The sequence below is a fragment of the Cetorhinus maximus genome, chromosome 34 (genome assembly GCF_964194155.1).
Source record: "Cetorhinus maximus chromosome 34, sCetMax3.hap1.1, whole genome shotgun sequence".
Classification (NCBI taxonomy): domain Eukaryota; kingdom Metazoa; phylum Chordata; class Chondrichthyes; order Lamniformes; family Cetorhinidae; genus Cetorhinus; species Cetorhinus maximus.
This window is the reverse complement of record NC_135912.1, coordinates 10406201-10433978: the sequence shown is the minus strand read 5'-3', so window position 1 is coordinate 10433978 and position 27778 is coordinate 10406201. Positions and strand designations below refer to the sequence as shown.

The 27778-nt window shown below is 49.6% G+C and overlaps 1 protein-coding gene across 4 annotated transcripts in view; it reads left to right on the top strand.

The window, feature by feature from the left end:
* LOC144671768 (arf-GAP domain and FG repeat-containing protein 1-like) overlaps nt 1-27778 on the top strand; it is a 99804-nt gene that overhangs the window by 54595 nt on the left and 17431 nt on the right. For 2 of the 4 annotated variants that reach the window (XM_078533792.1, XM_078533793.1), the window contains exons 4-7: nt 76-226; nt 9631-9784; nt 11868-11990; nt 18776-18985. In XM_078533792.1, coding sequence (XP_078389918.1) covers nt 76-226; nt 9631-9784; nt 11868-11990; nt 18776-18985 — 638 coding nt within the window. The remainder of the gene's footprint in view (nt 1-75; nt 227-9630; nt 9785-11867; nt 11991-18775; nt 18986-27778) is intronic. The other 2 variants (XM_078533796.1, XM_078533795.1) reach the window with 1 other exon arrangement.

The following is a 27778-nucleotide window of genomic DNA, read 5'->3' as shown; positions in this document are numbered from 1 at the left end:
TAGCGAGGGTAATATGTTGCGGTTTCGAGAGCAGGTTGCATCGCCGTCCTTGCTAAACTCGGTCTCTGCTTACAGGTATGTTCCTCCAGAACGGGTAAAGGTGTCTGGAGCCACGTCTGCTACCACCTCCCTTAGCAGCAGGAGCAGCACACCGGATGTCAAACCGCTGAAGACCCTCATGGGAGAATCGACTCCAGCCCTCAACGTCACGAAAAGTGCCAGCCAGGTACCAGGGGTGGGAATATTGCAACGTTTCTCAGCTAAAGAGCAACAAACAGCAACTTTGCATTTCTTATAACGCCTTTAACATAGTAAAACATCCCAAGGCGCTTCACAGGAGCGCTTATCAAATAAAATTTAGCACCGAGCCACCTAAGGGCATATTAGGGACAAGTGACCATAAGCTTGGTCAAACGTAGGCCCCAAGGAGTGTACTGAAGGAGGAGAGAGAGGCGGAGAGGTTTGGGGAGGGAATTCCAGAGTTTAGGGCCCCAGGCAGCTGAAGCCATTGATGGAAATCAAGTGGCCAGAATTGGAGGAGCGCAGAGATCCCGGAGGCTTGTGGGACTGGAAGAGATTACAGAGATAGGGAGGGGAGCCAGGTCAGGGAGGGATGTGAAAGCAAGGCTGAGAATTTTAAAAAAGCTGCCCCCTGTTCTCCCGAGATACACTGACAGTACTGGAGAACGGTTTAGCGTTCTCTGGCAGACCCTCAGTACCTTGTCTAAGTGGCTGTTCTTAATGTGTAAGCTTTATATCAGCTGGCTATTTGACTGTAAAGGGCATCACAGCCCGTCCCAATCCTGTCCTCACTTGGGATAGTAGATAGAGTCATGACAATTGGCCTCATGTGGCATTGATGTGAATGCCCAGTGCTAGGTCAGCTGACTCAGCAGGGACTGGGGATTGCATGTGGTGTTTCCTGCACCGTATGACTCAGTAGCACAGGAATTGAGAGAATCTGGGCAGAAACAACCAGCTCAGTGCGTACGCTGGTGAGCTCAGTGCGTGGCAATCTCACCTCTGAGCCGGAAAGCCGGGGATTCAATCCCAACCCAGAGACTGAGACCATAACCCAGGCTGATACTCCAGTTACTCAGCCATAACCCAGGCTGATACTCCAGTTACTCAGCCATAACCCAGGCTGATACTCCAGTTACTCAGCCATAACCCAGGCTGATACTCCAGTTACTCAGCCATAACCCAGGCTGATACTCCAGTTACTCAGCCATAACCCAGGCTGATGCTCCAGTTACTCAGCCATAACCCAGGCTGATACTCCAGTTACTCAGCCATAACCCAGGCTGATACTCCAGTTACTCAGCCATAACCCAGGCTGATACTCCAGTTACTCAGCCATAACCCAGGCTGATGCTCCAGTTACTCAGCCATAACCCAGGCTGATACTCCAGTTACTCAGCCATAACCCAGGCTGATACTCCAGTTAGGCAGCCATAACCCAGGCTGATACTCCAGTTACTCAGCCATAACCCAGGCTGATACTCCAGTTACTCAGCCATAACCCAGTCTGATACTCCAGTTAGGCAGCCATAACCCAGGCTGATACTCCAGCTACTCAGCCATAACCCAGGCTGATACTCCAGTTACTCAGCCATAACCCAGGCTGATACTCCAGTTACTCAGCCATAACCCAGGCTGATACTCCAGTTACTCAGCCATAACCCAGGCTGATACTCCAGTTACTCAGCCGTAACCCAGGCTGATACTCCAGTTACTCAGCCATAACCCAGGCTGATACTCCAGTTGGGCAGCCATAACCCAGGCTGATACTCCAGTTACTCAGCCATAACCCAGGCTGATACTCCAGATAGGCAGCCATAACCCAGGCTGATACTCCAGTTACTCAGCCATAACCCAGGCTGATACTCCAGTTACTCAGCCATAACCCAGGCTGATACTCCAGTTACTCAGCCATAACCCAGGCTGATACTCCAGTTACTCAGCCATAACCCAGGCTGATACTCCAGTTACTCAGCCATAACCCAGGCTGATACTCCAGTTACTCAGCCATAACCCAGGCTGATACTCCAGTTACTCAGCCATAACCCAGGCTGATACTCCAGTTACTCAGCCATAACCCAGGCTGATACTCCAGTTACTCAGCCATAACCCAGGCTGATACTCCAGTTACTCAGCCTTGACCCAGGCTGATACTCCAGATAGGCAGCCATAACCCAGGCTGATACTCCAGATAGGCAGCCATAACCCAGGCTGATACTCCAGTTACTCAGCCTTGACCCAGGCTGATACTCCAGTTAGGCGGCCATAACCCAGGCTGATACTCCAGCTACTCAGCCATAACCCAGGCTGATACTCCAGATAGGCAGCCATAACCCAGGCTGATACTCCAGTTACTCAGCCATAACCCAGGCTGATACTCCAGTTAGGCGGCCATAACCCAGGCTGATACTCCAGTTACTCAGCCGTAACCCAGGCTGATACTCCAGCTACTCAGCCTTGACCCAGGCTGATACTCCAGTTAGGCGGCCATAACCCAGGCTGATACTCCAGTTACTCAGCCATAACCCAGGCTGATACTCCAGTTAGGCGGCCATAACCCAGGCTGATACTCCAGTTACTCAGCCATAACCCAGGCTGATACTCCAGTTACTCAGCCTTGACCCAGGCTGATACTCCAGTTACTCAGCCATAACCCAGGCTGATACTCCAGTTAGGCAGCCATAACCCAGGCTGATACTCCAGTTAGGCGGCCATAACCCAGGCTGATACTCCAGTTACTCAGCCTTGACCCAGGCTGATACTCCAGTTAGGCAGCCATAACCCAGGCTGATACTCCAGTTAGGCAGCCATAACCCAGGCTGATACTCCAGTTACTCAGCCATAACCCAGGCTGATACTCCAGTTAGGCAGCCATAACCCAGGCTGATACTCCAGTTACTCAGCCATAACCCAGGCTGATACTCCAGTTACTCAGCCATAACCCAGGCTGATACTCCAGTTAGGCAGGAGTGCTGCAGTTTTGGAGGTGCTGTAATTCAGATGAGACGTTAAACTAACCCTCTCAGGTAGGAACGTAAAGGTACCAAGGCCACTATTGGAAGAAAAGCTCAGTGAACTTTCTGCTCAGTGTCCTGGAGCAATACTTATCCCTCAACCAACTCTGGCCATTGTCTCATTGCCCTTTGTAGGATCTTCCTGTGTGCAAATTGGCTGTGATTCCTAACAGTAACTGTAAAGAGCTTTTGGGTATCCTGAGATGGTGAAAGATGTGATGGATATGCCAAGTTCCATCTCTTGCCTTAACAACCCACTGTGGCACCAGAACTGGCAGCAACTGGGGCACAAAGTTCATAGCAGCTGAAGGTTACCAAACTCTCACCCACAGTTTTGACTGCCTATTTGTAGCATCGCGCTCGTTCCCTACCTACCCAAAAGGGAATTAAATGCTGCTCCCCACTGCCCAGCTAGTGTGGTACTCAGCTGCGTGGGTCTGATAAATATCAGGTTCACAAGAGCAACCTCTTGTGCCCCATTTCCAATTCAATTAGATGGTTGCTGATTTATACCTTTACTCATCCCATTCCCTTGCCCTCTGTTTCAGATCCGACTGCAGCCGCTCCATGAGCTCAAACCACGCGCCCCCCGCCCCGCCCCGCTGCTTCCAGAACCTACGCTTTTAATCTCTTACCTGAGGCATCCCTGGGATGTAGGAGTGTAATATATACATGCACAAATTGGTTAGTAAAGTGTATGGGATTCTGGGTTTATAGGTAGGGACACTGAGTACAAAAGCAAAGCAGTTATGATAAACCCGTGTAAAACACTGGTTCGGCCTCCGCTGGACCCTGGCATCCAGTTCTGGGCACTGCATTTCGGAAGAAAGATTCATAAGAATGGTTCCAGGGATGAGGGACTTCAGTTACGTAGGTAGATTGGAGAGGTTGCGGCTGTTTTCCTTGGAGGAGAGAAGGCTGAGAGGAGATTTGATGGAGGGGTTCAAACTCATGAGGTGGCTGGACAGAGTAGATAGGGAGAAACTGTTCCCATTGGCGGAAGGATCGAGATGAGGGGACAGATTCCAGGTGATTGGCAAAAGAAGCAATGGCGACATGAGGAGAAACATTTTCACACAGTGAGTGGTTAGGGTCTGGAATGCACTGTCTGAGAGTGTGGGGGAGACAGTGTCAATCGAGTGGTTAGAGTCTGGAATGCGCTGTCTGAGAGTGTGGTGGAGACAGGGTCAATCGAGTGGTTAGGGTCTGGAATGCACTGTCTGAGAGTGTGGTGGAGACAGGGTCAATCGAGTGGTTAGGATCTGGAATGCACTGTCTGAGAGTGTGGTGGAGACAGGGTCAATCGAGTGGTTAGGGTCTGGAATGCACTGCCTGAGAGTGTGGTGGAGACAGGGTCAATCGAGTGGTTAGGATCTGGAATGCACTGCCTGAGAGTGTGGTGGAGACAGGGTCAATCGAGTGGTTAGGGTCTGGAATGCACTGCCTGAGAGTGTGGTGGAGACAGGGTCAATCGAGTGGTTAGGGTCTGGAATGCACTGCCTGAGAGTGTGGTGGAGATAGGGTCAATCGAGTGGTTAGGATCTGGAATGCACTGTCTGAGAGTGGTTAGGGTCTGGAATGCACTGTCTGAGAGTGTGGTGGAGACAGGATCAATCGAGTGGTTAGGATCTGGAATGCACTGTCTGAGAGTGTGGTAGAGACAGGGTCAACCGAGTGGTTAGGATCTGGAATGCACTGTTTGAGACTGTGGTGGAGACAGGGTCAATCGAGTGGTTAGGATCTGGAATGCACTGACTGAGAGTGTGGTGGAGACAGGGTCAATCGAGTGGTTAGGATCTGGAATGCACTGTCTGAGAGTGTGGTGGAGATAGGGTCAATCGAGTGGTTAGGATCTGGAATACACTGCCTGAGAGTGTGGTGGAGACAGGATCAATCGAGTGGTTAGGATCTGGAATGCACTGTCTGAGAGTGTGGTGGAGATAGGGTCAATCGAGTGGTTAGGATCTGGAATACACTGTCCGAGAGTGTGGTGGAGACAGGGTCAATCGAGTGGTTAGGGTCTGGAATGCACTGTCTGAGAGTTGTTAGGGTCTGGAATGCACTGTCTGAGAGTGTGGTGGAGACAGGATCAATCGAGTGGTTAGGGTCTGGAATGCACTGTCTGAGAGTTGTTAGGGTCTGGAATGCACTGTCTGAGAGTGTGGTGGAGACAGGATCAATCGAGTGGTTAGGATCTGGAATGCACTGTGTGTGGTGGAGGGGGGGTCAATGATGGCTTTCAAAAGAGAATTGGATGATTATTTAAAGAGAGAGAATTTTCAGAGCTACGGGGATAAGACAGGGGAGTGGGACTAGGTGAATAGCTCTTGTAGAGAGCTGGCACATACACATTGGGCTGAATGGCTGCCTTATGTGCTGTGCCATTCTGTTATTCTATAATTCTACAAAATTAATCAAGTGAACCTTTGTTGCACTTCCTCCAAGGCAAGAATGCCTTTCCTTAACCTCCTGCTCTTATCTACATGACTTGCTCTATGGTTGTCTGTACTGGGCTAGCAGTGTCCACATTCTTCCAGGGATGATTACTTTCTAGGGTGTCGGATGAACCATCCTGCAGTGCTGTGGAATTCCTTTTAATATCCTACTAAGCAAGCAGAGGAGACCTCGGTTTAAAGTCTCATGTGAAAAGCTGGAAGTGCGGCGCTGCACTGAAGTATCAGCCTCGGTTATGTGCTCCAGTGCAGAAGTGGGACCTCCGGACTTGCAGTGGGGGCTGCTTAAATGGGGACAAACTGACTCTCGAGCAGACAATGCTGGTGTTATACAGCCGCTCCTCCTGCACCTTGTGGAGAGAGTGCAGATTTCAGCAGATGTAGAGCTCTACACCACAGGAGGAAGCCATTCAGCCCTTCATGCCTGTGACAGCTCTTTGAAAGAACTGCCCAATTAGTCCCACTCCCCAGCTTTTACCCCCATAACCCCGAAAGCTAGCCCTCTTCAAGTTACCCCTCTAATTGCCTTTTGAAAGTTCCCATGGAATCTGCATCATCCACCCTCTCGGGTAGTGCATCCAAATCACACCTCATTGTATGAAATAATCTCTTTTTATGAATGCTCTCATTTTCCCTCTGTCTCGTTTGCTAATTATTTTAAAACTGTGTCGCCCCAGTTAGTGGCCCACTTGTCAGTGAAAACAGCTTCTCCCTCCTTGCGGTATCGAAACCCCTCATGATTTTGAACCTCTCTGATCAATGCCCTCTTAACCTTCTCTGCTCCAAGGAGAACAATCGCAGCTTCTCCAGTCTCTCTCCACATGAACTGAAGCCCCTCATCCCTGGTCCCATTCTGGTACCGTGACTCTGGCATCCACCCTAAACTTGAACCCACAACCTTCTGACTCAGAGGTGAGAGTGCTACCCACTGAACCATGGCCGACAGGGAGGGAGAGATTGATGCTGGGCATTCTTGAACTGTTGTTGAGCAGTGAAACCCCAGAACACTCAGTCAATGTGTAACACATGAATTGTCACGAGGATTCAGACTTGAACAGAATAATAATGCAGGCAAAGGTATCAGATTATAAAATTCTCAGATGAATTTTTTGTACTCTGCTCTGAAATCACAGGGGTGTGAGTAGCACACTGATAGCTGATGAACAGGCAAATAACACCATGCAGGACCCATCAAAACTTACAAACTGACCTCTTTCAGTTCAGTTGTGTCCCCATTTTATAAACACCCCACTGAAGCTGAATCCTCCCAATCCACAGGACAACTGGCCCCTCTTTCCCTGAACTATGAGATCAGAGATTTACACACCCAGTTGTCTGGGTGATAACCATAGAGCTGAATCGCCCACAGCTTTGCCCTCCAATCACTGTACTTTGACCCACAGAAAAGCTGGTCTCTTCCACCCAGGCATTCCGTGCTTAACTTAACCATAGAAAAAACCCACACTTCCCCTCTCCTCCACTTTAACCCAACCACGAGATTAAAGGGTTACCTGTCCCCTGAACGATACTCACAACCTCTAGCCCAATTGGCCTATTCTAGTTTCTAGAGCCACTGATCAGGCGACCAGGGGAAAAGATGTAACTTCTGACGTTTTGGCCAACGTCTGGCTGTACAGCGAGCACCTTTCTTATACCCCTCTGTACACGTGTTCAGAACATGTGGCAATCAGGGATTGGTTACCTCCTGGGTGGCCGGCTCTATTAGTGGTCAAAGTGATGTCACCCCTCGTGGACAAGAGTCCCTGTGAACTGTTTCAAAACACCCTTTTTGACTGTGACAAGACTCCCAAAGAGGCCTACCATTCCACATGTTCGATAAGCATCATCAGGTGTACCTTTTATCCTGTTTCAAGGGTCCACGCTCCCCTGACCACAGTGATAACCGATGAGATCAGAACGAGTCTCGAGATTCCCGCCAGTGTTTTGATAATCGTAACCCATTGTACCACTGGAATGTTTACCATAAGGCCAGACCCATACCTGACCTCATAATAACAGGCTTTCGGGCAAATTATTGCCTGGATCCTGCCTTAAGAGTGCAGCACGTACAGGTCATAAGATATTTCGCACGGCATTTCTGCACGAGTGAATTGACCATTACTATTTTTCACTCACTTAACCCTTGTGTTCCCACAAAGATTAAGCTAGCAAGCTCAACAGTGGCCAATTTGACTTCATATATCACGCCTTATTCCCGTACCACAACAGGCATAACCATGGTATGCATCCTAAAATTCACCAGTTACTTCATTTCAGGCTTTTCAGCCCATATTACCAGACTAACTTGATCTTTCCTTCTCTGTAATTCACAGGTATCATCACTTAGAACCTTCCGGCACAGAAAGAGGCCATTCGGTCCATCGTACCTGTGTCGGCCCTTTCAAAGAGCTGTCCAATTCCTCCCACTCCCCCCCCCCACCCCCCTGCTCTTTTCCCACAGCCCTGAAAATATTCCTTTTCTCCTTTTGAAAGTTCCTATTGCATCTGCTTCCACCGCCCTTTCAGGCAGCGCCTTCCAGATCACAACACCTCGCTGTGGAAAAAAGAATTCTCCTGATAGTGGCCCTTTTCAAACATGACTGTGCCTTTCTCTCTCCAGCTGCTGATGGCTCCTGTGTGTAACTTCAGCCCTTTCTGTTGAAACGAGAAGCACTTCCAGAAGCTCAGAGCACAGATACTGGCAGCCCCAGGGGCCTTGAACTGAAGCTAATGAAATTGTTTGACTGTCCCCGGACAGGGAATGGAGACCTTATTAATCATCACGTTATCTTATCATAAAAGAAAATGTTAAATTCTTGTTTAAATTTCTCACCGTTAAGGAGTTCAGTGATGCTGGGCAGAGAGCATTCCATTGCAATCAGCCAGTATTGGCGTCAGGCATTGCAAGGAAGAGTGCAGCAAGGCAAAGTTGCCGATTGTTCCTCCCTCTTCTCTGCCTCAGCTCCCATCTCTGCCAAATGCCTTCTCCCCTCCCAATGCACCAGCTTGATAAGTTTCCTGTTCCGTGCTAATTATCCTGTGGCCTCGCCAATGACCCCACAAAACCCAGGTTCGCAACTCCCAGTGCAGTACTGAGGGAGCGCCGCACTGTCTGTTGAGTTAGATACAGCTCTTGGGGGCGAAAGGGATCAAAGGGTATGGGGAGAAAGCGGGAGCAGGCTATTGAGTTGGATGATCAGCCATGATCATAATGAATGGCGGAGCAGGCTCGAAGGGCCGAATGGCCTACTCCTGCTCCTAGTTTCTATGTCTGAGGTACCATCTTTCGGATGAGATGTTGAACTCCGGCCCCCGCCTGTCCTCTTGGGCGGACAGAAAGATTCCATGACCGCTATTGGAAGAATTCGGGATGTTCTTACCCAGTTTCCCAGGGCCAATACTTAACCTCAGTCAACGTTGCTTAAACAGTCAGACGACCTGGCCATTTTTCTTGTTGTTTGTGGGATCTTGCTGTGCAATAAACTAGCTGCACCTTATAACAGTGACTACGTCTCAAAAAAAGCACCTCATTGGCTGTGAAGCGAATGAGGGTGTCCGGAGGGCATGCAGGGCGCTATATAAATGCAAGCCCACTCCTTATTTCTTTCAGCGAGATTGTTGTTCCTACCCTGCGGGTGTATGTGTTCCCAGAGCTAAGCTGAGCCTGTAAGACTCGGTGCAGGCTCCTTACAGCCAGCAGGCTAATTTGTACCCAGGTTACAGGGTAAAAGGGACAGTGTTTACCTGTACATTCAAATGGAATATCCAGATTACTTCACCCGGATGTGTTCGACATGATCCTTGGTATGCTTTACTATGTTAAAGGCACTATATAAATGCAGGTGGTTGTTCCCATTGAAAAAAAAGAACTTACATTTCTATAGCACCTTTCACAACGTGTGGATATCCCAAAGTGCTTTATAGCCAATGAAGTGTGGTCACTGTTGGATTGTAGGAAACACGGCAGCCAATCCACGCCCTGCGATATCTCTCAAACTGCAGTGTGGCGATGACCAGATCAGCGGTTTCCGTGATTTTCAGTTGTGGCCCCAGGACACTGGGGATGGCGTTCCGGTTTGTAGGCCACAAAGTTCTGAGTTTCACATCCCCTTCTCTTCTCTCTCTTCCACCCCTCCATCTAGATTGCCAGCCAGGCACCGATGCAGCAACAGAGTCAGCAGCCGGCAAAGAAGTCACAGCTGGATCTCCTGGCAGACATTGGAGGTGATCCTTTTGCTTCCCCAGCGCCCCAGCATGCTGCCACTCAGGCCTTTGGGGCCTTCCCTGGCTTTGGAGGTAAGATTTTGTGTGTTGAACTGAAGCAGGAAAACAATTTCCCTCTCCCCACCCCTACTGCCCCCACCCCCTTGCCTCGCAGCTCTTACCACCAGCAGTTTCCCCTCTGAATGGTGCTGGGTGCATCTGTCCGGGCAGTGCAGGTCTACTCTACCATGAAGTGACAATTGCGCTTGAACCTGATGATGTTGTTGTCCCACGCATAAACACAAGGAGCAAGTGTCAGATATAGACAAGATCAGGCTGAGCACTGACATTCCTCCCACGGCCGAATGACTTGCTAGTGCTCACCAGATTCCAGAAGGGGTCACTTATTCTTTTATGGGATGTGGGCGTCGCTGGCTGGGCCAGCATTTATTGCCCATCCCTAATTGCCCCTTGAGAAGGTGGTGGTGAGCTGCCTTCTTGAGCCGCTGCAGTCCATGTGGTGTAGGTACACCCACAGTGCTGTTAGCGAGGGCGTTCCAGATTTTGACCCAGCAATAATGAAGGATGGTAAGTGGCTTGGAGCGGAACTTCCAGGTGGTGGTGTTCCCATGTATCTGCTGCCCTTGTCCTTCTAGGTCGTAGGGATGGAAGGTGCTGTCAAAGGAGCCTTGGTGAGTTGCTGCCCTGCCTCTTGTAGATGGTACACACTGCTGCTACTGTGCGTCGGTGGTGGAGAAAGTGAATGTTTAAGGTGTTGGATAGGCTGCCAATCAAGTGGGCTGCTCTTTTCTTAATGGTGTTGAGCTCCTTGAGTGTTGTCGGAGCTGCACACATCTAGGCAAGTGGAGAGTATTCCATCACACTCCTGACTTGTGACTTGTAGATGGTGGACAGGCTTTGGGGAGTTAGGGGTGAGTTACTCGCCACAGGATTCCTAGTCTCTGACCTGCTCTTGTAGCCACAGTATTTATATGGCTGGTCCAGTTCGCTTCTGGTCAATGGTAATCCCCCAGGATGTTGATAGTGGGGATTCAGTGATGGTAATGCCATTGAACATCAAGGGACGATGGTTGGATTCCCTTTTGTTGGAGATGGTCATTGCCTGGCACTTGTGTGGCGCGAATGTTACTTGCCACTTGTCAGCCCAAGCCTGGATATTGTCCAGGTCTTGCTGCATTTGGACCTGAGCAGCTTCAGTATCTGAGGAGTTGCAAATGGTGCTGAACATTGTGGAATAATCAGTGAACATCCCCACTCCTGACCTTATGATGGAAGGAAGGTCATTGATGAAGCAGCTGAAGATGGTTGGGCCGAGGACACTACCCTGAGGAACTCCTGCAGTGATGTCCTGGAGCTGAGATGGCTGACCTCCAACAACCACAACCATCTTCCTTTGTGCTCGGTATGACTCCAACCAGCAGAGAGTTTCCCCCTGATTCCCATTGACTCCTGTTTTGTTCGGGCTCCTTGATGCCACACTCGGTCAAATGCTGCCTTGATGTCAAGGGCAGTCACTCTCACCTCACCTCTGGAGTTCAGCTCTTTTGTCCATGTTTTGACTGAGGCTGTAATGAGCTCAGGAGCTGAGTGGCCCTGATGGACCCCAAACTGAGTGTCAGTGTATTGCTGAGTAAGTGTTGTTTAATAGAACCGTCGACAACACCTTCCTTCACTTTGCTGATGAAAATTGAGAGCGAGAACCCTGTCTGATTTATTTTTTTCTCAGAGTAACAGTGTTCAGGAGGGACATATTGACCTCGGAGCACAGATTCACCAGAATGACACGCAGGTTAAAAGGGTTAAATTAAGTGGACAAGTTGCATAAGCTATGTGTATATTCCCTTGCATTTAGGTGGTTGAGTGGGTGACCTAACGAGGTCCTTTAAATGATAAAGGGATTCGATAGGTGATGTTTGGGAAACCATTTCGCTCCAAGACATGGTTCTGAATGGAGAGATTTGAACTAACCGTCCTCACACGTGATGAACTCCCCATGTATATAGGGATAAGTGTCAAATATAACGCTCATGTGATTTCAGACTCATCGACTACATTAAGCAGACAAAGGTTCGAGGTTATTTTACAGCTAGATATGTTACTTGTGAGACCTTAGTGAAGATGTCCTGCAGTTACAGCAGTTTCTTTTCTCTTCCAGCTCAACAGACTGCACACCCGGGTTTCCCGGGCTTCAATGCGTTCAGCGGCGGAGGCTCGGCTAATGTCGGAAATTTCCCACCGGCCAATCAAGCCCCTTTCCAGGTTCAGGCCGCAGCATCAGGTATGGCACCTTTTAAAGTTCACATATCCCCTGGTGTGCGGGATCTTTAAAATTTATCAAGGAGTTCCACAGGGTAGGCGTAGAGAAGCTGTTTTCGTTTGCGGAGGGGACCGGAACTAGGGGCCATAAATATGTCATGAACATGAATAAGCCCAATGGGGAATTCAGGAGAAACTCCTTTACCCAGAGAGTGGAGAGAATGTGGAACTCGCTCCCACAGGGAGTGGTCGAGGTGAATGGTATCGATACATTTAAGGGGGAAGCTGGATAAACACATGAGGGAGAAAGGAATAGAAGGATAGGCTGATAGGGGGATGTGAAGAGGGGGTGGGAGGAGGCTCATGTGGAGCAGAAACACCAGCACGGAGCAGATGGGCCGAATGGCCTGTTTCTGTGCTGTATATCCTATGATACGTACAAACATCTGTAGCACTTGGTCTCAAACGCACACATGTATACATTCTCTGACACGTGCACACACCGAGAAGAACATCTTGCATCGAAATGTAATCAATAGCCCTGAGGTGCATCACCTAATGTATGTAAAATTAGACATTGAGCCACATGACCAAAAGCTCAGTCAAAGAAGTAGGATTTAAGGAGCTTCCTAAAGGAGGAGGAGAGAGAGGCGGAGAGGTTTGTGGGGGGAATTCCAGGGTTTGGGGCCCAGGCGCAGCCGCCAATGGTGCAGCGATGGAAATTGGGAGGCACAAGAGGCCAGAATTTGTTGGGTGTTTTGGGGCTAAAGGAGATTACTGTGGTAGGGAGAGGGGAATGGATGGTGAAGCCCTGAAGAGATTTGAAACCAAGTATTATAAGTTTCTGAAAGCGAGACATTGCTTGACCGGGAGCCAACGTAGACTAACAATTACTGGGGTGATTGGGGAATGGGACTTGCTGTGAGTTAGGACATGGGCAGCAGAGTTTGGAAAGGTCTCGATATTGCAGAGCAATGTAGAAGACCAGCCAGGAGTGCACTGGAATAGTCAAGTCTGGCGGTAACAAAGGTATATGGATGATGCTTTCACAGCAGATGAGCTGACGCAAGGTTGAAGGTGGGTGAAGCGATGAAGTTGGGAATAGGAGGTCTCAGAGTTGGTTGCGGGTGTGTGGTTAGGAAGCTCATGTTAGGGTCAGATATAACGCCGTGACTGTGAACAGCCTGGTTCAGCCTGGAGAGAGCTGCCAGGGAGAGTTATGGAGTCAGTAGCTAGGGAGTGGAGTTAGCTACCGGGGACCACAGGCAATGACTTCAGTCTCCCCGGTATTGGAGGAAATTTATGCCCATCCAAGAGAGGATGAGTGGGATAATTCAGAAATGGAGGAGGGGCCAAGAGAGATGAAGGGGAGGGCGGAGAGCCAGCTATCGTCAGCGTACATATGAAAACTGATCTCAGATGATGTTGTCGGGGGCAACATACACAATCTCGCATGGCGGGGACAGTGGTGTCGTAGTAATGTCATTCGATTAGTAATCCAGAGGCCCAGGCTAATGCTCCAGGGACACAGTTTCAAACCCCGCAATGGTGGCTCATAGAACTTAAATTCTAAAACTGGTCTCAGCACTGGTGACCTTAAAACTATTATCAAAAAACCCGTCGGGTTCACTAATGCCCTTTCGGGAGGGAAATCTGCCATCCTTACCCGGTCTGGCCTGTATGTGACTGCAGACCCACAGCAATGTGGCTGACTCTTAACTGTCCTCTGAAATGGCTGAGCAAGCCCCTCAGTTCAAAGCACTGCCCACATCCCATGAAAGAATAATGGTTAAAAAAACAGGTTCTTACAGATATACACACATTCGGTCACACGCTTTAATTCATTCACATTCATGCAAATACTCACACATATACATAACTCTGAGGTACACATAGAGACACACCCAGACACAAAAACACACACTGATTATCAGTGTTCTTTTTATTATTCGTTCAGGGGATGTGGGCATCATTGGTACGACCTGAATTTATTGTGTGTCTTTAATTGCCCTTGAGAAGGTGGTGGTGAGCTGCCTTCTTGAACCGCTGCAGGTACACCCACAGTGCTGTTAGGGAGGGAGTTCCAGGATTTTGACCCAGCGACAGTGAAGGAACGGTGATGTATTTCCAAGTCAGGATGGTGAGTGACTTGGAGGGGAGCTTCCAGGTGGTGATGTTCCCCATGTGTCTGCTGCCCTTGTCCTTCTAGATGGTAGTGGTCGTGGGTTTGGAAGGTGCTGTTGAAGGAGCCTTGGCGAATTCCTGCAGTGCATCTTGCAGATTGTACACACTGCTGCCACTGCGCATCGGTGGTGGAGGGAGTGACTGTTGAAGGTGGTGGATTGGGTACCGCTCAAACAGGCTGCTTTGTCCTAGATGCTGTTGAGCTTCTTGAGCATTGTTGGAGCTGCACTCATCCAGACAAATGGATTTTGCACACTTAGTAATCGGATCAGTTTTCTGAATGTGGAGGTGTTCCCTAGCCAGGTGGACAAGGTCTCCCTGTAATATCTGTGTCTCTTTTACTTCAGCCCTGGGAGCCTTATGTGTGTGAACACCAAGCATAGACTGGATCAGACTTGCTTGTGATTCTCATTGCAGTTGAATATCCCACATGAAAAGCACTGCTTCCTTCAGCATGAGCAATATTTTCCCGCCTAGCAATGGAAACCTGTGTGAATTTTATTCCACCCTATAGCCAGCTTCTTAACTCAGAATAGCTGGCTGTTTAACCAGGGAGGGCATCACAACTGACAGCGATCCTATCCTCACCTCAATTCCACTCGCTGCCATTTTCTTAGGAGGGGTGAGGATGGTGCCACTGGATAGTGACCCGGAGTGGGACACTAGGAATATTGTGTAATCCCTTTACTGCTGCCCTGTTGAGATCAGTTAACTTGATAACCAGGCTGGTTAACTGTTCACTCAGCGACATGGCACCCTCCTGCCTGAGTTTATCAGGGCAGCTGTAGCTGAGACACTCAAATTATTGGTAATCTGACAGGTCTTACAGCCAGAACTAAATTGTACCGCTGTTGTGGCAGCGCTATAACCTTGAAGACTGCAGCAACCCTTTACCATCACCGGGTAGCTGGAGGTGGGCAACAAATGCCAACTTGGCTGGTAATACCACATCCTGAGAACATTTAGCTGAATGTTCGGCTGTGAAGTTAAGTTGGTTACTAGCCAGCAGTCATCATTAACAAGCTGGGCAGCCACTCCATTAGGACCAGGATCACTGGTTTTCAGCTTTCTAAGGGTGGAAATAAATGTACAGGGTCACAGATCGCAATCCCAAAATGATGGTAGAGATCCCACCAAATTTAATTGTTGAATCACTAGAAACCGTGAGACCTAATTGAACCCAAGCGCTTGCAGAAAACCAACCACAGCACTCTCCACATAAGGAGAGCAGAGCCATTTGGAACATCCTAAACCAACTTGCCTGATCAGGATTGGCAATGTCTGCCGGGTCACTTTGGCAGGTTTGAATGTGCCTGATGGTGTACCCCTCAATGATAGGCATTTACCGTCGTCGGTCTGGATGGGAATGCAGCACGCTGGCAGTGAGCGTTTGTCTATTGACGGGGATGGTCCTGGTTTGACCCCTGCTCCACTCGATTCCTCATTCCACCTGAACCTCTCGAGAAACCCCCTCCCACCCCTGCCAGGAAATTACAGGTAGGCATCAGCCTCACTCTGAAAGAAGAGGTGCCCACAAATAGGAGCAGCGAAGTGAATTGTGCACAACACAAAAACAGAAACACCTGGAAAAACTCAGCAGTGAATTGTGCGTTTGAGGTGGTATCTAGTCAGAAGATGCTGCTTCACAGAGAGACACTCTCACTCTCCCCCCAATTAACCTCCTTATTGAGACGAGGAATGGAAGAATGCAGGATCTGTTCACGTGCAGCCTCAACACTTCTCAAAGAGTTTGACTCCATCTCGGAGAATATTTGAGGCATGCTGCTTTCCAGACTACGCCGTCAGGCGTTTCGGCAAGTCCTCGGAAGGAAATGAGGAGCTGGGGCAGGAAACACAAAGTGACTTCTGCAGCTCTGGCCTTGACCTCCAGCAGCTCCTGCTGCAGTCTCTCTGAAGAGTGTTTTTCTCCCATTCTGTTCGTAATTCTGCTTTCCCAGATTACTGGGGTAGGGGTGGGTTGGGGGGGTGGTTTCAGGGAAGAGAGCTTGCTCAAGGTTAACCCCCTGTCCACCCAAATATCCAGCCCCTGAGGTCTCCCAGTGTTTCACTGCCAACTGAAGAGACCTGAAGGTGGCTCAGGCATGGCTTTGCCAGCTTGTTCCTAACCTGAGTCGTGAACTATGGGCAGGAGTCTACTTGCCAAGTCTGTGTGGTACTGAGCATCAGTCCTTCAGCACAATGACATTGTATATGGAAACTTTCAACGATCGATCTCTTTCCTTTCCCATTACATAGGCACTGACTCTCGCTGGGTTTAGACTTCAACTAACTCACTGCACTGTCCCTCACCCCCATTAGCCTAGTAAGGAAAGGCGGAGAGAAAGGGAGGGCGACTGTAGCAGCCCTTAAACATTCACTCCTTCTACCACTGGCAAACCGTAGCAGCAGTGTGTGTACCATCTACAAGATGCACTGCAGGAACTCACCAAGGCTCCTTCAACAGCACCTTCCAAACCCACGACCTCTACCATCTAGAAGGACAAGGGCAGCAGATAGATGGGAACACCACCACCTCTAAATTCCTCTCCTAAGTTACACACACGCCACCCTCACTCGGACAAGTATCATCTCTGGGTTAAGATCCTGGAACTCCCTCCCTAACAGCACTGTGGGTGTACCTACACCACATTGTCTGCAGCGGTTCAAGAAGGCAGCTCACCACCAGCATCTCGAGGACAGCAAGGGGCAGGCAGGATATAAACGCTCACAATGCCAGAAGGAATTTTTAAGAAGGGAGTGAATATTGATAGCACTGCCTGGCCGTGGGTGCATATTGCTGGGGGGGCCAGTCTGACTGTTGGCGCTGTGCTCAGTTGAATCCGTGCACTTTGTTGAGTTCTGCACTTAATCAGTACAACGCAGCCTGTCTACTTGTCTGACCGCATCATGTTACTCTTCACTAATTGTCTACACTGGAAGGAGATTTCTCACCACCCCTCCTGATGGTGTTGGTAAGTGCCAGGGTTAGGGTTAACATCCTGTGGAATTGTATAAGGGAAGTGCCACACAGTTGGCCACCTTTGTACAGCTCCACTCGACAGTGCTGACTGCACCACGTTACACATCCCAAGCAAAGTGCTGGATGATGATGTTCCTCCCACATATTGACAGTGCAACTACAAATCTAGCTCAATTACATTGAGTGGTATGATATAAAAAAAACCTGCTGACTCCACATAAACTGAGGATTAAACATAAGACCTTTGGCCCTGTACTTTGCAGTACCAACTTTGACCAGTCAAAAGTCCAAGAGAGTAATTGAAATAATTCGGAGTCCAAGGTGTTGTAAGTTTGAGACCTGTATTGGCAAATGTGTCTGGATCAGTGAAGGGATGGGTGAATCAGCTGCTTCTCCCAGTCCAGTTTGTAAACAAACACTTCAGTACCTCTACCACCTCCTGCAATCCCTTGGCACAACCTTAGACAGGGAGAGTTTGCACTGTTGACCACCATCAAGTCTCCTTCCCCCATGTGGACATTGGCTGTCTTGTCCCCACGGTTGAATAGCTGCTGACTTGGGTGAAGTGCTGGAGTTGCAGCCAGCCCTTGTGACTGCCTCCCCACCCCCTGGCCCCTACCCACCTCCCGGCAAGAGGCAGCGGCCTCCTGGAGAGATATGGGGAGGTGGTGGGATTGATGGGCAGGGCAGCGGACAGAGCAGTATCCCTGGACCCAGAACCCGAGAACCTGCATCCTTTGGAGAGGTGGGGAGAAAAATGAGTGCAATCCTTTACCCCGGCCATAAAGGGTTGACTGATGGCTCACTTAACGAATGGTCATTTACTGAGCTTTGTCTGACTACTAATTCCCTGAAATATTTACCGTGGGATTGTAATCGCCATCCAAGAATTGAGATTAAAGTGATGCTGCCTTACTTTTCTCTGACACAGCGAGTAACTATTTGACGCGAGTGTTTTATGAACTGGGCTGATCTGACTGGGTGACTCTGTCTGTGAGAGTGCCTGGGTGGCAGTGTGTGTGTGTGCGGGCGCGCAGTGCTTTGGGCCAGGCGTATCTGCGTGAGTGATTTCTTCACCACTTGACTTTATTGTTTTTTCCCAGTCTTGTGGGCAGGGAGTTGCACTGGCAAACTGAGCCTGAGATGAGCTTGTGCAGCCAGGTTAGCGGGGGTCGGGGGGGGGGTGAAATCCCATCTGCGTGTCACGATATTTCGATGTAACCGCTTCCGGTGCCGTGAGGGCTGTGACATATAGTGAGCAGGCTGGTTCCCTGTGGGTTTAAAGCAGATGTTGGAGACTTGGTGCCCATATTGCAATGGCTGGAGAACGGTGAGGAGGGACAGAGTAAATCCAGGGCCACCACACGGCTTAACCGTGTCAGAGTTAACACAACACCCGGCTTCCCACAGACCTAGTTTTGATTCTACTGGATATCAAACCCTGTAAGCGGCTCGAAGTGGTGTGAACGTTGCACTTGGAGACTTGGCAAGGTAGTGCATGCCCACCCTGCAAACATTGTGTTTGGTTCTTGTGTCAGTTTTTTTCTTCTCTCTCTCTCTCTCTCTCTCTCTCTCGTTTCGTTTCCGTTTTCGTTTAGTTTTTTTTCCCTCCCATTCCTTTTTGTTTTCTTCATTTGCAACAGGTGGTTCGAGCAGCGCTAACTTTGCAAACTTTGACACCTTCCCAAAATCTTCCAGCAGTAGTTTCGGATCCTTCACTAGCTCTCAGGCCACGTCCGTGCCCGCAAGTTCGACGGCTGCCACCGCCAGTAAACAGGCCGCCTCACACGCCGACAAATACGCGGCGCTCGCAGATTTAGAAAGCATCTTTAATGCCCCTAAGTCCACTTCAGGTAAGCTACAGTGAAATGGTGGTGGGGAGGAGTGGGGTCGGGGGGGTGGGGGGAGGAAACGGTAAGAATTCTAGACCCAGCAGGTGAGGGCGAGGGCGTGCGTGCAGGTTCGGAGCTCCCCCCAGTCCTGTTCCAGATCAGCCCCGAGTGAGCTGCCCGCGAGCCACGAAGTGAATTCGGAGAGCAGGTTCAGAATACGATGGGCCGACTGGCCTCCCCGCCCCCACTACGCTGTAGCGATTCTGTGAAGTCAGGGCACAGAAGGTCCTGTCTTGAAATAGGAAGGGAGCTGCGGCCAGAGTTCGCATTCGATTTGAACATAACATCTGTAGCAGTGGTTGGAAGCAGTGCTCCTTAGCTAAGGCTGGCTCTTCCACTGAAATGGGCTTCTTTAAAGGACGTCAGTGGTGGTGGCGGGGGGGTGTTGTAGGTGGCTGGAATCTGGAAGAAAGGCTACCTAACAAGACAATCATCCCTGGTAAGAATGCGTCAGACCAGTTCTGTCCTTTGGATGAAACGTCACTGTTTATTCAGTCCAGTGGTATTGACACAGGCGTTACTCTATCCTGTAGCACAGTCAGTTCCATCAGCCTGTCATTGTCCCTCTCAGGCACACTGGGCAGCACGGACTGTCATTGAAGAAATCACTTCACTATCAAAACTCGATTTTGCTGCCCTGATCAATAATTAAAAAGAAAAGGCAAAATATTGCAGATGCTGGAAATCGGAAGTAAAACAAAACCGACTCAGCAGGTCTGACAGTGAGTGACCACCGGAGCTAATCTTTCAGATCAGGTGAAGGGACATCGACCTGAAACATTAACTCTCTCCCTCTCCACACACGCTGCCAGACCGGCTGAGTGTTCCCAGAACTTTCTCTTTTTGTAATAAGGAGTCTTTGATCTCCCATTTTGGCAGGTGAAGGATTGGCTGGGTTTTATCAGCAGGAATTCCGGAGAGATTCCTCCACAGGCACTGATGCCTGTATTCCTCTTCATGTAGACAGCTGCGCTCCAACCTCAGCTGTTTCAACAGCGCCGGAAAAATGATTTCATTTCTTTCTGCAGACGCACACCTCCGAGTTTTGGTGCATCGAATTTCCCGTCTCAGCACCTGGTCAATATTGTCACACATTAGCTTTGTCAGCCTCTGACTTTACATCTAGTTTCATCCTTTTGTTCTCCTCTCTACTCCCCGTTTCAATGCCGTAGTTATCTTGTGTGTAACCATACTGCTGACATAGCTCCACACCCATTCACACACCCGTTTTGCTTATTGATCCCATCAATTCTGTTCCCTTCTTTTCTCTCCCTTTTCCTCTTTTCTCTTTACCATTCCTTGCTACCCTGCCCCCCTTTTGGACCTCTACCCTTGGGTGCTCGACTTCCACAAACCCTGATACTTCTTCACCCATTGTAGCCGTCCCAGATTTCTCTCCCACTTTAAATAATCCTTCAGCTTCCCCCTGTGGCTCTCTTGGCACCCTCCAAACAAGCCACTGATACACTCAGCGCTGCCTCCCAATGAGCAGCAACCCCATTTGTCCCATCCCATCCTCTCTCCCTCTCTCTCTTTGCCATTGGTGCCTGCCAGGGGCTATCCCTGCCAACCTCTTCCCCGTTCCTTTCATTAATCCCAATTCTAACTCTGTGGGCTCTGCCAATAGGTGGACTCTCACTTCTCCTCACTACATCTCCCTCCAGAATGTCCACTCACTTGTGAACAAGGCCCTTTCTGTCCATGAGCTTATTGTGGATGATCACATTGATATTATGGCCTTGTCGGAGACCTGGCTGAGGGGTGATGGCACCTTTCCTCTTAATGAAGCTTCCTCTGACCATACCTTCCAGCGCTTTCCTCTCAAACTGCTGCAGTTTTGCTGTAGCCCTTAGCTCGAAATCACACCTTGGCCTGTCTGGCATCTTCTCCTCCGTTAAGCATCTCACCTTGTTCCACCGCTCACGCCTCTGATTTAAAATCCTTCTCCTGTACCGTCCACCCAAATATCACACCAAGTTGCTCACTGAGACACCTTCCCTGCTTTCCTCTCTCAGCCTCTGTACCGAGTGATTTCTCCTGCTCAGTGATTTTAACATCCACCTCAACTCTCCTTTCTCTCCCTCTCCTCTGAGTTCACTGCACCAGCTTCAATGCCCTTGTCCTGTCTAGAACTATTACTCCCTCTCACCCTGTTCATTCCCCCTGCTATACCCCTCATCCCCACCACCTTCAGTCTGAGGAATACAGATTTGAACGTCTTTGGCAAACAATTGGTTTAACCATTTGGCCGGACCAACGAAGAATTATCAGGCGATTCTGGCCATCGCTAAAACTGCCCACGTTCAAAGCTCACTCAGGGATGTAAAGATAATCCCTGCTAACTTTACTGCAGGTCTCTCCACCATCCCTCCCCAGCCTACCTGTTACCTTTACTGCTAATCTCTCCACTATCCTCCCCTCTCTCCACCATCCTCCCCTGCCTACCTGTTACTTTTGCTGCCAATCTCTCCACCGTCCTCCCCTCTCTCCACCATCCTCCCCTGCCTACCTGCTAACTTTACTGCCACTCTCTCCACCATCCTCCCCTCTTTCCAATATCCTCCCCTGCCTACCTGCTACCTTTACTGTCAATCTCTCCACTATCCTCCCCGCCTACCTGCTACCTTTACTGCCAATCTATCCACCATCCTCCCCGCCTACCTGCTACCTTTACTGCCAATCTATCCACCATCCTCCCCTGCCTACCTGCTACCTTTACTGCCAATCTCTCCACCGTCCTCCCCTCTCTCCACCATCCTCCCCGCCTACCTGCTACCTTTACTGTCAATCTCTCCAATATCCTCCCCTGCCTACCTGCTACCTTTACTGCCAATCTCTCCACTATCCTCTCCTACCTACCTGCTACCTTTACTGCCAATCTCTCCACCGTCCTCCCCTCTCTCCACCATCCTCCCCTGCCTACCTGCTACCTTTACTGCCAATCTCTCCACTATCCTCTCCTGCCTACCTGCTACCTTTACTGCCAATCTCTCCACCGTCCTCCCCTCTCTGCACTATCCTCCCCTGCCAACCTGCTACCTTTACTGTCAATCTCTCCACCGTCCTCCCCTGCCTACCTGCTACCTTTACTGCTAATCTCTCCAATATCCTTCCCTGCCAACTTGCTACCTTTACTGTCAATCTCTCCACCGTCCTCCCCTGCCTACCTGCTACCTTTACTGCCAATCTCTCCACCGTCCTCCCCTCTCTCCACCATCCTCCCCTGCCTACCTGCTACCTTTACTGCCAATCTCTCCAATATCCTGCCCTGCCAACCTGCTACCTTTACTGCCAATCTCACCACCATCCCTCCCCTGCCAACCTGCTGCCTACCTCCTCTCACCTCCGGCAATGAGTGTGAACAGCTCATGGGCTTTCACGTCAGGAAGGTTGGGGCCATCCATTCAGCTGATTCTGCTGTTTCCCTCCTTTCCCCTTACCCACCAGGTCAAACTCCCTTAACGTTGCCTAACGCTGTCCTAGCTCGGACCTCACATCTTTCTCCGGATTCCACCACAATTCCTGCAGTGACCTCTCCATGGGACCCGCTTCCTGCTCTCTGTCTTTTTCTGACCAAGCTGCTGTCTACTCAGCTTCCTTTCTTAGATCCCATGTTAGCTGAGACAGTAAATGATCCTCAGATACTGTCTCCCTCCATTTCAAATCTGCTGTCATCACCCCTCCTCAAAAAACCTGCTCTTGACTCCTCATTGCATGCAAACAACTGCCTCATTTCCAACCTCTTTCCCCTCGAATCCTTGAACGAGTTGTTGCCTTCCCAATCCGTGTCCATCTTTTCCACAATTCCATACTTAAATCCCACCCCCCCATCAGGTTGCCAGTCCTGAAATGACCCTTGTTATAGTCACTAATGACATTTTTTATGATAAATTTGATAAACCATTCAACCTGTTTGCAGCCTTTGACGTTGTTAACCACACCATCCTCCTCCAACGCCTCTCCGCTGTCGTCCAGCTGGGTGGGACTGCCCAAGTTTGGTTCCATCCTTGTCTATCTAAGAGTAGCCAGAGGATCAGCTTCAATCCCCAAGCATCTTGACCACCTCCTATTTCTCATTTACATGATACCCATTGGCAATGTCATCCAAAGACGCAACATCAGCTTCCACAATGTATGCTGATGGCCCTCAGCTTTACCTCACCACCACCACCCCCGCAGTCTCTGATTTATCGCACCGCGTGTCCAACACCCAGTATTGAATGTGTAGAAATTTCTTCCAAGCCAAATATTGGGAAGACTGAAGCCATTGCCTTAAGTCCTTGCCACAAACACCATTCCCTGTCCAGCAATGACATCCCTAGTTGCTGTCTGAAGCGGAGACAGATTGTATGTGTTTGACCCTGAGCTGAGTTTCTGACCACGTGTCCACACCATCACCAAGACTGCCTACTCCCACCACCATAACATCGTTCAACTTCATTCCTGCCTCAGCTCATCTACTGAAAACCTGATCCATTCCTTTTTTACATCTCAATTTAACTATTCCGATACTCTCCTGACCAGCCTCCCATCTTCTACCCTACGTAAACTTGTGCAACAATTCTCATTGATCCATCACCTCTGTGTTTGCTGTATATACACTGGCTTCCCATTAAACGATACCTTAATTTTAAAATCCCTCACCCTTGTTTACACGTGGTGTCGCCCCTCACCCTCCCTATCTCTAACTCCTCCAGCCACACAACCCTCCGAGATCTCTGCGCTCCTCCAATTCCAGCCTCTTGCACATTCCCCATTCCCAACGCTTCACCATTGGCAGCCGTGCCTTCAGCTACCTCAGGCCGAAACCCTGGAATTTCTTCCTTAAACCTCTCTGCCTCTCGCGCTCTCTCTCTCTCTCCCACTCTCTCGCTCACTCTCCCTCTCTCTCTCTCCCACTCTCTCGCTCACTCTCTCTCCCACTCTCTCGCTCACTCTCCCTCTCTCTCTCCCACTCTCTCGCTCACTCTCCCTCTCGCTCACACTCCCTCTCGCTCACTCTCCCTCTCGCTCACTCTCCCTCTCGCTCACTCTCCCTCTCGCTCACTCTCCCTCTCTCTCCCTCTCGCTCACTCTCCCTCTCGCTCACTCTCCCTCTCGCTCACTCTCCCTCTCGCTCACTCTCACTCTCGCTCACTCTCCCTCTCGCTCCCTCTCCCTCTCGCTCACTCTCCCTCTCGCTCACTCTCCCTCTCGCTCACTCTCCCTCTCGCTCACTCTCGCTCTCGCTCTCGCTCACTCTCCCTCTCGCTCACTCTCCCTCTCGCTCACTCTCGCTCTCGCTCTCGCTCGCTCTCTCTCTCGCTCGCTCTCCCTCTCGCTCGCTCTCCCTCTCGCTCGCTCTCCCTCTCGCTCACACTCCCTCTCGCTCACTCTCCCTCTCGCTCACTCTCCCTCTCGCTCACTCTCCCTCTCGCTCACTCTCCCTCTCGCTCACTCTCCCTCTCGCTCACTCTCCCTCTCGCTCACTCTCCCTCTCGCTCACTCTCCCTCTCCCTCTCGCTCACTCTCCCTCTCCCTCTCGCTCACTCTCGCTCTCGCTCACTCTCGCTCTCGCTCACTCTCGCTCTCGCTCACTCTCCCTCTCGCTCACTCTCACTTTCCCTCACTCTCCCTCTCGCTCACTCTCCCTCTCGCTCCCTCTCCCTCTCGCTTTCTTTCTTCCCATCCGCCCCCCCCCAGACGCTCCTTAAACCCTCCCTTTTCCTCTTTTTGATAAAACATTTGGTCATCTGCCCTCATGTCCCTTTGTGTATTGATTTTTTTATTAATATGGTTCTTGGAACATTTTACTATGTTAAATCCATGATATAAATGTAAGTAGTTGTAGGTTGGGCAAGAGTTTGATTGGGTCCTGACTATGTACTCCCTCCTGTAGTTGAATAGCGATCCAGCCTTCTCTCTTGAACGCCTGATGCTCATTTGAGGCACTGGAGATCAGTTGGCATCGGTGGGACTGTCCCATCACACTTTGGGGAGAGAAACTGGGGGAGGAGTGAAGGGTAAAAAGCTGCGCGCAGACCTGAAGCAAGAATAGAACGACGGGGCGATGGGGAATGGGGGCGGCTCCAGTCCAGATCTCCTCCGGCATTACCCCACACGTGTACAAGTGCCGGCTTTTTATGTCCTCTGCTTGAAAAGAAATCTCTTTGACCCATCCCTCGTGTGCTTTGTGAAAACACAAGTCCTGTTCCGCCTGGAAGCAGCCATCGTCCCTCGAGGTTTTAGCTCTCCCGTCATCGCTACCCAAATTTGCTGCTTCCACTGTTGGCCGAGGCTTGTAACCCTGAGCATGGGACCTTTACCTGGACCTAGGGTGTCTCGCAAAGGGGCTGGGCCGACCTCTCCCTGTTATCCTAAGACATGGAGTGATTCCTGGCTAATAATACTACTGGGTGCCTCCTGAATGGACATAATCCCCCAGTTGGTTTTTCCACTCCCATCCCACACCTGCTGAATTCAATTGTAGACCTTCAACTGCTGTGATGGCTTGAGACATCAGTCCAAGATGAGGAGAGAAGTAACTGGGTATTCTGTGTAGCTCTGTCCAACACCATGCAGTGCAGCTAACCACCAGTTGCATTTTGGCCTCATTGCGTTGTCCATCCTGCTTTTTGTTCAGAGGATGCAAGTTCCACCACTTGTTCATTGCACAAGTTTGGCCTGTTTACAGGGTGGTTCGCTTCTGGCACTCCGTCTGTGACACACAAAGTGCCTTGCTCTCAAAGGACATGCCGTAGCTGTTTGTCAACCGCGTGACCATGACCTTGGCTGTCCCTGACCCTGCAGGAGCACAGTTAAATGATCTTAAGGGGATTCCTGTTTGACAAATGTATTAGAGTTTTTTGAGGATGTAACTAGTAGGGTAGATAAAGGGGAACCAGTAGATGTTGTATACCTGGATTTCCAAATGGCGTTCGATAAGATGTCACACAGAGGGCTAATAGGCAAAATAACAGCTTGTGGAGTTGGGATAATATATTAGCATGGATAGAGGATTGTTAGTGGATAGAAACAGAGAGTGGGCATAAAGGGGGCTTTTTCAAGTTGGCAGGCGGTGAATAGTGAAGTGCGGTAAGGATCAGTGCTGGGGCCTCAGCTGTTTACAATCTATATTAATGACTGAGATGAAGAGACAGAGGGCAATGTATCTAAGTTTGCTGATGATACCAAGTTAGGTGGGAAGGTGAGCTGTGGGGAGGACACAGAGAGACTGCAAAGTGATGTAGACGGGTTAGGTGAATGAGCAACAAGATGGCAGGTGGATTATAATATAGGGAAATGTGAAGTTATTCACCTTGGTTGTAAGAATAGAAAAGCAGAATATTTTCTAAAAAGTGAGAAACTTGTAAGTGTTGAGGTTTAAAGAAACTTGGGTGTGTTTGTACAAAGGATGCAGAAGGTTAGCCTGCAGTTGTAGCAAACAATTAGGAAGGTAAATGTCATGTTGGCCTTTATTACAAACAGATCGGAGTACAGGAATAAAAAGTCTTGCTCCAGTTGTACAGGGTTTTGGTGAGACCGTATCTGATGTTGTGCGCGCCATTTTGGTCTCCATATTTAAGAAAGGATTTACTTGTATTGGAGGTGGTACAGAGAAGGTTCACTGGATTGGTCCCTGGGCTGAGGGGGTTGCCCTATGATGAGAGGCTGAGTAAATTGGGTTTATATTCTCTGGAGTTTAGAAGAATGAGAGACAATCTGGTGGAAATGTACAAGATTCTGAAGAGATTTTGAAACATAGAAACTAGGAGCAGGAGTAGGCCATTCGGCCCTTCGAGCCTGCTCCGCCATTCATTATGATCATGGCTGATCATCCAACTCAATAGCCTGCTCCCGCTTTCTCCCCATATCCTTTGATCCCTTTCGCCCCAAGAGCTGTTTCTAACTCCTTCTTGAAAACATACAATGTTTTGGCCTCAACTACTTTCTGTGGTAGTGAATTCCACAGGCTTACCACTCTCTGGGTGAAGAAATTTCTCCTCATCTCAGTCCTAAATGGTCTACCCCATATCCTCAGACTGTGACCCCTGGTTCTGGACTCCCCCACCATCGGGAACATCCTTCCTGCATCTACCCTGTCTAGTCCTGTTAGAATTTTATAGGTTTCTATGAGATCTCCATTCATTCTTCTGAACTCCAGCGAATATAATCCTAATCGACTCAATCTCTCCTCATATGTCAGTCCCGCCATCCCAGGAATCAGTAGGGTAAACCTTCGCTGCACTCCCTCTATAGCAAGAACATCCTTCCTCAGATAAGGAGACCAAAACTGAACACAATATTCCAGGTATGGTCTCACCAAGGCCCTGTACAATTGCAGAAAGATATCCCTGTTCCTGTACTCGAATCCTCTGGCTATGAAGGCCAACATACCATTTGCCTTCTTTACCGCCTGCTGCACCTGCATGCTTACCTTCAGTGACTAGTGTACAAGGACACCCAGGTCTCATTGCACATTCCCCTCTCTCAATTTATAGCCATTCAGATAATAATCTGCCTTCCTGTTTTTGCTACCAAAATGGATAACCTCACATTTATCCACATTATACTGCATCTGCCATGCATTTGCCCACTCACTCAGCTTGTCCAAATCACATTGAAGCATCTCTGCATCCCCCTCACAGCTCACCCTCCCACCCAGCTTTGTGTCATTTGCAAATTTGGAGATATTACATTTAATTCCCTCATCTAAATCATTAATATATATTGCGAATAGCTGGGGTCCCAGCACCGATCCCTGCGGTACCCCAC